Source organism: Lathyrus oleraceus, chromosome 3 (assembly GCF_024323335.1).
Source record: "Lathyrus oleraceus cultivar Zhongwan6 chromosome 3, CAAS_Psat_ZW6_1.0, whole genome shotgun sequence".
NCBI classification, from domain to species: domain Eukaryota; kingdom Viridiplantae; phylum Streptophyta; class Magnoliopsida; order Fabales; family Fabaceae; genus Lathyrus; species Lathyrus oleraceus.
The window spans coordinates 510,774,212-510,786,851 of record NC_066581.1 but is presented as its reverse complement, the minus strand read 5'-3'; the positions used below and the strand labels follow the sequence as shown (position 1 = coordinate 510,786,851).

General features: G+C 39.7%; 1 protein-coding gene across 1 annotated transcript; it reads right to left on the bottom strand.

The window, feature by feature from the left end:
* Positions 1–11,376: 11,376 nt before the first annotated feature.
* Positions 11,377–12,066, bottom strand: LOC127131885 (uncharacterized). The gene has a single exon (XM_051060775.1). The coding sequence runs from the start codon at positions 12,064–12,066 to the stop codon at positions 11,377–11,379; it is 690 nt and encodes a 229-aa protein (XP_050916732.1).
* Between the last annotated feature and the right edge of the window lie 574 nt (positions 12,067–12,640).

Here is a 12,640-nt window from a genome sequence, read left to right as displayed (position 1 = left end):
CCCTCTTATGGGAACGAGTATATGCTTGTCGCAGTTGATTGCGTTTCTAAGTGGGTTGAGGCGATTGCCTCACCTCGGGCGGATGCGAAAACGGTGATAAATTTTTTGAAGAAAAACATATTTTCCCGTTTCGGAACCCCCCGAGTGTTGATAAGTGACGGAGGGTCACACTTTTGTAATGCACCGTTGGAAAGCATTTTAAAACATTACGGTGTATCACATAGGGTGACAACTCCGTATCACCCACAGGCTAATGGGCAAGCCGAGGTCTCTAATCGTGAGATTAAGAGAATCCTCGAAAAAACTGTGTCAAATTCGAAAAAAGAGTGGTCCCAAAAATTGGATGAAGTGTTATGGGCATACCGTACCGCCTTCAAAGCTCCAATTGGCCTAACTCCATTTCAATTGGTGTTTGGTAAAACTTGCCATTTGCCGGTTGAATTGGAGCACAAAGCCTTGTGGGCTCTAAAATTCTTAAATTTTGAAAATGATTTGGCCGGTGAGAAAAGGAAGGTGCAACTACTTGAGTTGGAAGAGATGCGCAATGCCGCATACCACTCAAGCTGGTTGTACAAAGAGAAGGTAAAGAAATACCATGACAAAAAGCTCCGAAAAAAAGAATTTGTGCCCGGACAATTAGTCCTCTTGTTCAATTCCAGGTTGAAGTTATTCCCTGGAAAGTTGAAATCAAAATGGTCCGGGCCATTTCGGGTCAAAGAAGTTAAGGAGTACGGCGCTATTGTCATTGAGGACCTAGAAAAGAAGGATAGTTGGACCGTGAATGGCCAACGTTTGAAAGTTTATCTCGGCGGTCATGTGGATCGCGAGAGCTGTGCAATTCCTTTGGATGCTCCTCTGTGAGCATCGCACCGTCGAGCTTAGCCGACGTTAAACAAGCGCTTGTTGGGAGGCACCCCAACATTGTAAGTATTTACTGTTTTCCTGTTCTGTTGTAGTGGGTTTCCAAATGTTAGAACCATGCTGAATGTACCTGTAATGCTGCCTTTGAAAAGGCAATTGTTGTCATGCTCGCTTGATGCTTGCTAGGCGAGGCAGTAGCGAGCTGATTCGCTAGCTGCTCGCTAGGCGAAGCAGCAGCGAGCGCTGCGTGACAGCACTTATTTAAAATCTCAGCAGGCCACTCATTTTGGCCCAAACACAACTTTTCTGTTTTTGCAACTCTGCTGAGGCAATTTAACCGAGTACTCTCCACACTCTCTCATTTTCATCTCTCTCACAAACACTCAAACCCTAATTGGAAGATTGCAAACCTTACTCCACTTCACATTTCAATCAATCCGTTTAACTAAGGTTTGCCCTAATACAATTTCTGTATGTTTGAGCTCTGTTTATTTCTGATTTGAATGTCATTTAGGATGAAGTTGTTGGTATGGGAAACCTTAGGTTTGCATTGGGAATTTTAGTTTTGCATGTGGGATTTTAGGTTTTGCAATTGGGAATTTTAGGTTTGCATGTGAATCTGTAATTACCAATAGCATAGAACGTTTCTTTAATTGATAGATCATTAGGTTCTGAAATTGAAACCACTAGAATGTGGGTTTTGGGAAGATTTCTCTGAAAATGCTGCAGAACCCAAAAACCCGTAAGGTTCGCTAGCACTCGCTAGGCGAACCAGAGGTGAGCATTCGCTGCAACTTCGCTAGGCGAAGCAGCAGCGAGCATGACAGTTCTTTGAATTCTGGTTTTGTTGTCTAATCTGTTTTGTGTATGTTGCTTCCTCTTTATGATTTTGCAGATGGAATCTAGATCCGGCGCTTCAAAGAAGAGAAAGGGAGCGAGCACTTCCCGTCCAGTAACGATCCAATTTGATACCGACAAATTTGTCGGGCCGAAGCAAGCGGCAAGATACGTTGCTCTGGAGAAGCGAAAAATTCTACCGGAGAAGAGATTCATCATCAACCCTCAAGGCACGAACATAACTTTTGCCGGGTTGATTGACACAAGAAAATGGGATCGGTTGATTAATCCCCTCGAGCACTATGATATCGCAACGGTACGTGAGTTCTATGCGAACGCACTACCGGATGATGACGAGCCGTTTACTTGGACATCTCGAGTGGCCGGCCGTCCCGTTGCGTTTGATCGGGATGCCATTAACCGAGTGCTAGGTGAATCGCTCCAGCTGGGAGCTGGGGAGAGAGACACCTAACATACAGACTTGCGGCTTCACCGGGATATTGATGCGATCTCTGCTGCCCTGCTGTTAAGAGGCAAATCAGTTGAGCTGAACCCATCTGGGGTTCCTATGAGATATCACAGGGAGGACATGACTCCCTTGGCTCAGCTGATCCTGCTATTGGTTCTGACAAACATCCAACCAAAGTCCCACACTTCTACAGTGCCGATCCCAATGGCACACTTGGTACACTCTATCCTCACTAACGTCCAGATCGATGTGGCGAGGATTATCGCTTATGAGCTTAAGTCCGTGATTGAAAGCGGGCTAAAGTCGGGGGCTCGTGTGAATTGTCCCCTGGCTTTTCCCTGCTTAATCATGAGTTTGTGCATTCAGGTGAGGGTGAGACTACCCTCAAGGGGTCAGGTAAGGATCCCGTCGCCCATTGATGACAGGTATGTGGCCAAGTATTGCAGGGCGAAGAATGTTAGAGGCAGTGTAGCTGCAGAGAGTACCCGAGCTTCTGATGGTCCTGGTACTTCTACTCCTGGACCAGATCCTTACCTGCAAGCTGTCTGTGATTACAACTGGGACTGGATGGCGGCTACGCAGTGTGCCATGATAGATATGCACGATTCTATGCAGCGGTTACAGCTGCAGGGAAGTGGTGCTCATGCATTGATGACGCGTGAGCAGTTTCTGCTTAACGCTAACTGGCCTGTGGACAGGCCTGTGTATGGTGAGGGGGCGGGCGCTGGTGCGTCTTCGGGTGCTGCAGCTGATGATGATGATGAGGAGGCTACCGGTTCTGAAGCCGGTAGTGAGGAGGGTTCTGAGCCTTTGGAGGGCTAAGTTTTTATTTTTATTGTTATGTTTATTTCTATTGTATTTTCGGATTCTGTATTTTGACTTTGGTTTTGTACTTTTGGGGTGTTTTCTCCCCCATGAACAATTTTATATTTTGAAGTATTATTATTATTTATGTTTTGAATTTTGTTTGTTTAATAAATTTTTGGTTGGTTGAGTGGCAAACCTTCTAGATTGGTTGCTCCTCAAAGAAGTACCCAATGAAGGTGCATCCGAGCTTGGATGGCAATGATAAGAATAAACAAGTGAATGAGGCTAAGGTACATGGTTACCTTCGGCTAGAATTTTAGAATGCATTAAGAACTTTACTCTTTTTGGTAAATTGAATATTGTCTTTTTGCAACATAATTGAATGAATGTTTCATCTAGAACTTAAAACCACAAATTGTGAGGAAACCTCCATTGTACACTTAAATGCTGGATTCTAATAAGTTTTGTTGATTCATTTGATTCATGCTTTGTCTTTTATTATTGTGAATATGTGGAAGCAATTAGAAATGATCGAGGCACTTGTTTTCTATCGAGCACAACTACATCCAAAAACAACTTACCTGTGAGCAGAGAGAGTATTCGTTAACCCCTTTGAGCTTAAACAGTTGAATCTCAGCTTGAAATAAAGCGAGATTTCAAAAATCTTTTTTTTACAACCCGGAAAATCTTGATTATTGTTCTTTTGCCGTAAAAAGTTAAGAGCATTCACTTAGGGTGAGTAAGAAATAAGTTGGGGAGAATCGGTAAGTACCACAACTCTTAAAAAAAAAAAAAAAAAACCGAGCAAGCATTGAAAATAAAAATATAGAAAAGAAACATCTGTTTTGTAAATATGATGTGAAAGAAAAGAACAAAAATAGAAAGAATGAAAATGAGTGCTTGCTTGGAAGAAAAATAGTGAAAAATAAAAATTGAGTTGTGAAATAAGAGTTGTGAAGGTTTCAAATAAGAAACAAATGGAACGAAGTCGAGATGTGTGAATAATGTACAGTGAATGTCTCTTTTGCATCGGCAATTTCGTTTTCAATGGCCTTAGAAATGACCCTTGTTTGTTAACCTAACCAAGCTTCAACCGAAAAGCCCTTAGTGATCTTCGTGCTTCCACATTACCATTTATAATTGTTAGACATTGTATGAATCGAATTGATTTCTTCATTATTTGTTAGAGAGTGAGATTATTCCCGCGGTTGCAAACGCGTAATTTCTTCATTCCTTATTCGAAGAGGAGAGATAGGGTGATTCATTCAGAATAATATTGTTGTAGATAGATAAATATTTCGCATTGCTATTAAGTTTTAGTTCTTGTGTATTATTTTATTCGAACCGTTGGAAACTTGTATATGCTGATTCGCTTGTGTTTGAGCCGTTTTATCCAACTTCGGAGAAACCATTTTCTTAAAGCAAATCCTCTTGTCCTTCAAGAGGCATACTTTGCTTGAGGACAAGCAAGAATCTAGTTGGGGAGAGTTGTTAGATACCCAAAAGTGCTTATTTGAGCTATCTAATATGGGTATCTTTCACTCCATTTCCTTGCTAAAATGTCGAAACCACCTTTGTTTCAGATGAAATGCAATACAATGATAATCTATCTTGGTACCTTTGATTTGTGTGTTATTGTGCAGGAAGTAGGCATGAAATAATAGAAAATGAAGACACAAGAAATGTGGCAAAGGGATCAAATGAAATAAGCATTCATCAGCTTCCTCGCTAGGCGAGGGCTGTGGCGAAGGACTCGCTAGGCGAGCGTGCAGCGAGCGTGCAGCGAAATGCTCCAGTGTTTAACAGAGGCAAACATCACCACACTCGCTAGGCGAGCTTCCAGCGAGGAGTGTGGCGAACACGTCCAGACTTGGTGAAAAGCGCAGCCAGCACTCACTCGCTAGGCGAGCCATTAGCGAGCTCCCAGCGAGGATTCCAGTAGCAAAACCTCTCAACCTCGCTGGAGCGAAGGTTGAAGCGTGCCCTTCGCTAGGCGAAGGTTTTGTTCGCTAGGCGAACATGACAGTCTAGGAAAGACTGTTTCTCTGGGCGCAGGTGCCTCAGGTGCCTAATTTAGGGGTTCGCTAGGCGAAGCAGTCTGCTCGCCTAGCGAACATGACAGCCCAGTAGCTGCTCTATAAGTAGCAAGTGCCACTTTTGAGAGCGATACCTTGTTTTTCCATACTTTTGTACTTTTTCCAGATATTTTTACAGCATTGTTCCAAGGATCTTTTGTGACCTAAAAACCATTTCTCTTCATCTCTTAACCATCTTTCACAAAAAGAAGGTGGATTCCCATCCAATCTTGATTATTCGACTTGGATGTTGATCAACCTTCTTCCGAAACTTGCCGACCAAGCTACCATGAAAATGAGTAGCTAAGTCCTCCATTTGTCAAGGTTAGATGTAGATGATCATTAGCTTTGTGTGTAAATGTAAGGATCTTCATTTGTAAACTCTTTAATGGTGAATCTATGATGAAAACTTTGTTCTTATTCAAAACTCTTTGTGTTGGTTTATGATCGAGAGATGTTTACCAACTCTTAACCTAGGTTTTCATCCAATCTTGTTTGTTAGCTAGAGATAGTAATGAATGATTTTGTTCACCATAAGGTTGAACCAAAAAGTTGTCATTTTGATAGATTGTGTTAGAGATAAACAATGGATCAAAATGGGAAAACTCACAATGTGTGTTCGAGAGAAACACATTGGGAGGACTTTGTGAAATAATTTATCATCTAAAGGAGTTTATAAGATTGTTGACCGAACAAATACATGCAAAGTGATCGTTGAACCCTAACTTTGACAATATTTCTCAAATATTCAAACCAAAACTTTTACCGCATTTTATTACATTTTATGCAAGACACCGTGACAAACACCAAAACCCTATTGTTACCTTAAGTTAAGAATTAATACAACCATCGAAAGGCGGTGATATCTTACAATCCCTGTGGATACGATAACAAAAACCCGACACTTAAAATTACAATCAACAATTATCACATGCACATCACCCATTCCACAATACAATTCCACATAAATCCATACAACATCTATTCACGACATAATAGTAACATAACAACCGTCAAACACCATAACAACATAATCAATCATCCATACGATATCAAATTCAACCAGTATACAATGCAATAAGACTCAACAACTCGACTTAATGCATGTGGTACCAATACGTGAACACTCAGGTTCACCACTTTGATCCTCACCTCTTAGGATCAAAGTCATCAATCTGTTACCATCACTTTTGACAATGTCTCACTGATTCCATCATTTCCAAAATCATCTATCGGCCCAATCCACACAATGGGATTTGAGGTTCACCAACAACTGACCATTTATCCAACAACATGAATGCATGCAACATACAATACATGCAACAACAATATCATGCACAATGACCCACCTCCATAGTCAATGTATACCGCCAATATTGGCCATCATGCATCAAACACATGTTATACGGCTCAACAACATCAACATACAACGTAATAAGCAACAACAATGCATTTAAGATTATGTCACACCACCACATAAATAGTACAATGCATATCAACACCATCACACAGAAAAATATTCATTTTCAGTTACTGAAACTAATTTTAAATGAAACTATACGCTCTCAGCTTTCCGACGCTTTGAGTGGTACTTGAATCGGACACTTGGAACAAAAGTTATGATTTTTTTTTATAGTTTTTAAGAAGTTGCTTCTAGTGTAACCGGTTACCCCAAAACCAGTAATTGATTACACTACACCCAGTAGTGCAACCTACTGCCAACACACACATAGTAATCGATTACCCAAAAACTAGTAATCGGTTACACCCCCTGATTCCATCCCCTACATGGCCTTTGTTACACAGGGTAACCGATTACTCAAAAACCAGTAACCAGTTACACCCCTCAAATTTTGACTAGAAACGTTGTTTTTAAGCAGTGTAACCGGTTACTCCAATTTTGGTAACCGATTATATTGTTGCAGAAGCACTTTTCTACAACTTTTCCAAAATGAAATTCATCCCAAAATCTCATTTTTCTCCCAAATTGTTTATACTACATTTTAACACAAATAATTTTTCAAAAGTTCAAAACCCCAACTTATTTACCCAGAAAACATTCATAACCTCGTTCCGACTCTGACCTGAAACTACATCAATTCACACAACATTTACATCACACAATCCAATCAAATTTCATGACTCTAGCATCAAAAATTCATCATTCCACATCATTCCCAACATCATCATACACACAATTTAATAATTTGAAAAATATCACATTGGTCATGAGCATAGAGAAGAAAAACACAAAACCTACATAGCATAATCTACCCACCATCATAATGTTAACCCTTAGATAATCAGAACTCCACCCTTACCTTGGATTTCCTAGCAATCGATTCTTTAACCTTCAACAATGGTGAATCTCTCCTTGATCCCTAGCCTCTTCTTCTCTCTTTCTTTGTTTCTCCTCTTTTATCCTAAAAGTTACGTTACCGAGTCTATCTCAAATCCCTTTTTCTATTCTTTTTATTTTAATTCCTATTATTTTATTAACTTATTATATTATCACTATTTTCTTAATAATAATAATAGTAATAATTCACTCAAATTAAATAATTAAATTAATATTCATATAGTATTAATTAATTAAATAAATAATAACTAATATGATTAATTAGTTTTACTCACCACACCATATTTTCTACACTTTTGCTCACACACTCTTAACACCTTAATTTCTAAGGCAACTACCCCACACCAAGGGTACACAACACATCAAAACACCAATCAACACAACACAAATACAACTATCACATAATTAAATTATAGAAAATAATTTAAATAAAATTGGGGCATTACAACTCCCCCACTTAGAACATTTTCGCCCTCGAAAATCACCTGATGCGAATAACTCCGGATACGACTCTCGCATCCTGTTTTCTAATTCCCAAGTCATACTTCCTCCGGCAACGCCTCCCCACACTACCTTCACAAGAGAAATCTCCTTGCCTGTCAACTATTTTAGTTCTCAATCATCGATCCTTATAGGTAGAGCCTCAACTATAAGGTTATCACTCACCTAAAAATCATCCATCGGAATCACATGCGACATATCCGGAACATACTTCCGAAGTTGTGAAACATGGAACACATCATGTAAATTTGACAAATTCGGTGGCAACGCCACTCTATAAGAAACAGGTCCAACTCCCCTGGATATCTGATACGTACCAATAAACTGAGGAGTAAGCTTCCTCGACTTCAAAGCACGTCCTACACCGGTCACTGAAGTGACTCTCAAGAATACATGGTCTCCCTCTTGAAATTCAAGATCCTTTCTCCCCATATCATGGTAGTTTTTCTGCCTACTCTGTGAAGCTTTCATCTTCTCCCAAATCAGTTTCACCTTTTCAGTAGTATGTTGGACAATCTCAGGTCCAAGCACTACACTCTCACCAGATTCATGCCAAGACAAAGGTGTTCTGCACCTTTGACCAAACAAAGCTTCAAAAGGTTCCATTCCAATACTAGAACGGAAACTATTATTATATGTGAACTCGATCAACAACAAATCACCATCCCAAGCACCTCTTTTCTCAAGAACACAAGCTCTCAACAAGTCCTCTAATGACTGAATGATCCTCTTTGTCTGGCCACCGGTCTGCGGATGATAAGATGAACTCAACCTCACCTTCAAACCTAAAGCTTCTTGCAAACTCTCCCAAAATCTATAAGTGAACCTCAGATCTCTATCCGACACAATACTCAACGCAACTCCATGCAACTTCACAATCACACGGATATATATCTCCGCCAACTTTTGCATAGGAAAACTGATGTTCATCGAAATAAAATGGACCGACTTCGTCAGTCTATCAATAATTACCCAAATGGCATCATGCCCTCTCGGAGTATTTGCCAACCCCGTCACAAAATCCATATAAATGTTATCCCACTTCTATTCTCGAATATCCAATGATTGCATCAATCCTCCAGGTTTCTGATGTTCAACCTTTGACTTCTGACAAGTCGAACAAGCATAAACAAATTGAGCCACATCTCGTTTCATTCTAGGCCACCAAAAGATCTTCTTCAGATCCTGAATCATCTTAGTAACTCCTGGATGAATACTCAAGCTACTTCGATGAATTTCTTCCAAAATCATCTTTTTCAACTCAGCTTCATCAGGAATACGAATTATGTCTCTAAATCTCAACACACCTTATTCATCCACCTTGAAATCATTGCTTTCAGTCTGATTACTTCCAACCATCAAGTCCACCAACTTCACATCCAACTTCTGACTCTCTTTAATATTATTAAGAAAATCATTGTTGATCTCTAACATACCCAACATCACACTCCGGGGTGTTATCTCACAGACCAAACTCATGTCTCTTAACTGTTCAATCATTTCCAACTCTCTAACCATCATAGCAAATATAGGCAAAAACTTCCGACTTAAAGCATCAACCACGACATTCTCCTTACCAAGATGATAATTCAAGTCAAAGTCACAATCCTTTAATAATTCCAACCATTTGTGAGGCCTCATATTCAACTCCTTTTGATCAAACAAGTATTTCAAACTCTTATGATCACTAAACACTTCAAGTTTGGAACCATAGAGATAATGCCTCCAAATTTTCAACATGAACACCACTGCATCCAACTCCAAATCATCAGTAGGATAGTTTCTCTTGTGTATCCTTAAATACCGTGAAGCATAAGCCACAACCTTGCCATCCTGCATTAGCACACCACCTAAACACATCAACGATGCATCGCAATACACCACAAACGGTTCATTCGGTTCAGGTAAAATTAAAACTGAAGCTGTAGTCAACCTTTTCTTTAGCTCTACGAAACTGTTCTCATAATGAACGTCCCACACAAATAGTTTACCTTTGTAGGTCAACTGAGTTAACGGGAGTTCGAACTTGGAAAATCCTTCAATAAACATGCGGTAATAACCAGCCAAGCCCAAAAAGCTTCTAATCTTTGTCACCGGCTTCGGAGCCTCCCATTGTAATACTGCATCTACCTTGGATGGACCCACAACAATACCACCGCCTGAAATAACATGACTAAGAAAGGTAACCTCTTTCAACCAGAATTCACACTTCGACAACTTAGCATAAAGCTTTTTCTCCTTTAACACTTGCAATGCAACTCGCAAATGCTCAACATGTTCTTCTTCTGATTTAGAATATATCAGAATGTCATCAATAAATACCACAACAAAACGATCCAAGTAAGTATGAAAGATACGATTCATGTACTCCATAAATACTTCAGGTGCATTAGAAACAACGAACGACATTACCAATTACTCATAGTGTCCATACCGAGTTCTAAACATCGTCTTATGTACATCTTCATCCTTCACTTTCATCTGGTGGTAACCTAACCTCAAATCAACTTTGCTAAACACATTTGCACCCACCAACTTATCCATCAACTCATATATTCTCGAAAGTGGATACTTGTTCTTAATTGTCACTTTATACAATTGTCGGTAATTCACACACACAACCTCATGCAACCATCTTTCTTTTTTACCAACAACACCGGAGCTCCCCAAGGCGACACACTTGGTCTCACAAATATCTTTGCTAATAGGTCTTCTAATTATTTCTTCATCTCTGCTAACTTCTATGCAGACATCCTGTATGGTGCTATAGAAATAGGTCTAGTACCAGGGACAAGATCAATAGAAAACTTCACCTCTCTCTCTCTGATGGTACATCTGAAATATCATCTAGAAACACCTCTGAAAAATCTTGCACTACCTGCAATTCATCAATCACCGCCTGACTCATAACAGATAATGTCGCGAACAGCGCAAACACTTTAGCTTCCTCTTCCAAAAGCTTCTTCAACTCTCTAGTAGACAAGAAACCAACTTCTTCCTCCACACCAGGAGTAAGAAACCACATCGACTTGTTATAACAATTAATATAAACATGATTGAACTCCAATCAGTTCATCCACAGTATCACATCAAGATTTTCAAATGGCAAGCAAATAAGATCAACGCTAAAATCTTTATCAAAGATCAACAAAGGACAATTCAAACAAACTGAAGTAGTAGTCACTGAACCCTTAATAGGAGTTTCGATAACCATTTCTCCACTCAGTTAAAAACAATAAAAGAATTAGTAACATAACAATAAAAGAATGAGTATCACCAATATCAAGGCCTAGCCTTTTCACACAGTTAACAACAATAAAAGAATGAGTATCACCAATATCAATAATAACAATCAAAGATGTATTATTAATATAACATATACCTCTGATCGACCTATCATCACTAGAAGTCTGAGTCCCTGTCAGAGGGAACACCTTTCCTCCAGTTGAAGCTTGCTTAGGCTTAGGTCAATGAGTGCTTATATGTCTTGGTTCACCACAGTTGTAGCAAGTCACCATATTCTCTTTGCAACCAGCAACCAAATATCCTGACTTCCCACACTTGTAACACTTCTTCACATCACTCTTACATTCACTGACACGATGACCCAACTCACTGCACCTATAACACTTAAGAGGAGTAGAAACACCTCCCCCACTTGGCCTCTTACCATAAGCATCTCTTTGTTTACCTTTATCAGCTGGAGCACTATATGGCTTCCCACGGTTCAGATTATGTTTCCCTCTTCTCTCGCTCAGCCCATTGTAGGGAGCCGACCGAGCCTCACTATCATCCTTGTAAATTCTACAGTTGTTCACCAACTTTGGAAACCTACTGATCTGTAGGTATCCAATCTCCTGCTTAATCTCAGGACGCAAACCTTTCTTGAATTTGATACACTTTAAGAACTCAGCAGTCGCCTCACTGTAATAAGGGTATAACTTAGCAAGTTCCACAAATCTGGCAGCATACTCAATAACCAACAAGTTACCATGCTTCAGCTCCAGAAACTCGATCTCCTTCTTCCCACGAACATCCTCAAGAAAGTATTTTCTCATAAATTCCCTGCTGAACACATACCAAGCCATAACTTCAGCTACATTATCCAACACCTGACGAGTGTTGATCCACCAATCATTAACTTCCTCAGCTAGCATATTGTAAGACCCCAATTTTGATCCTAATATCCCTCATGATATCCCATCATTTGCCTTGGCTTTGGGATCACACCTTGGTATCCTCCTCACCCTCATTCATTTGGTTTTCATTGGGAGAGATCACCAAGCAATTTTTATTGTATCATACTTTATTTTCTTTTGTTTACTAACCAAAATGCCAAAGATATGTCTATGTATATCTTTGTTTCTTTTGTTGGTGCGTGTGTGTCCATTTGTGCCCTACCAAGTTCATAACTAGGGTTTAAGATCCCCAATGCAAGAGATCAATCAAGAAAAGCTTCACAATGGTTATAAGCATCATACATGGATCCACATGATCTTCAATTGTCATTTTGATCAAGAATTCATCAAGAGTTGGAAGCTTGTTTGCCTTGGAAGCTCTAATTCATCTGGGTATCTTGTGTGACTTCCTCATCAAGTTTCTTCAACATTTGGTAAAATATATCAAGGGATACTCCATTTAAAATCATCGTAAGCATATATGATCCTCCATGAGCCCCAAACATCAAAGGAACTTCAAGTTTACAAGTTGGTTCAAGCAGGTTGACCAGAA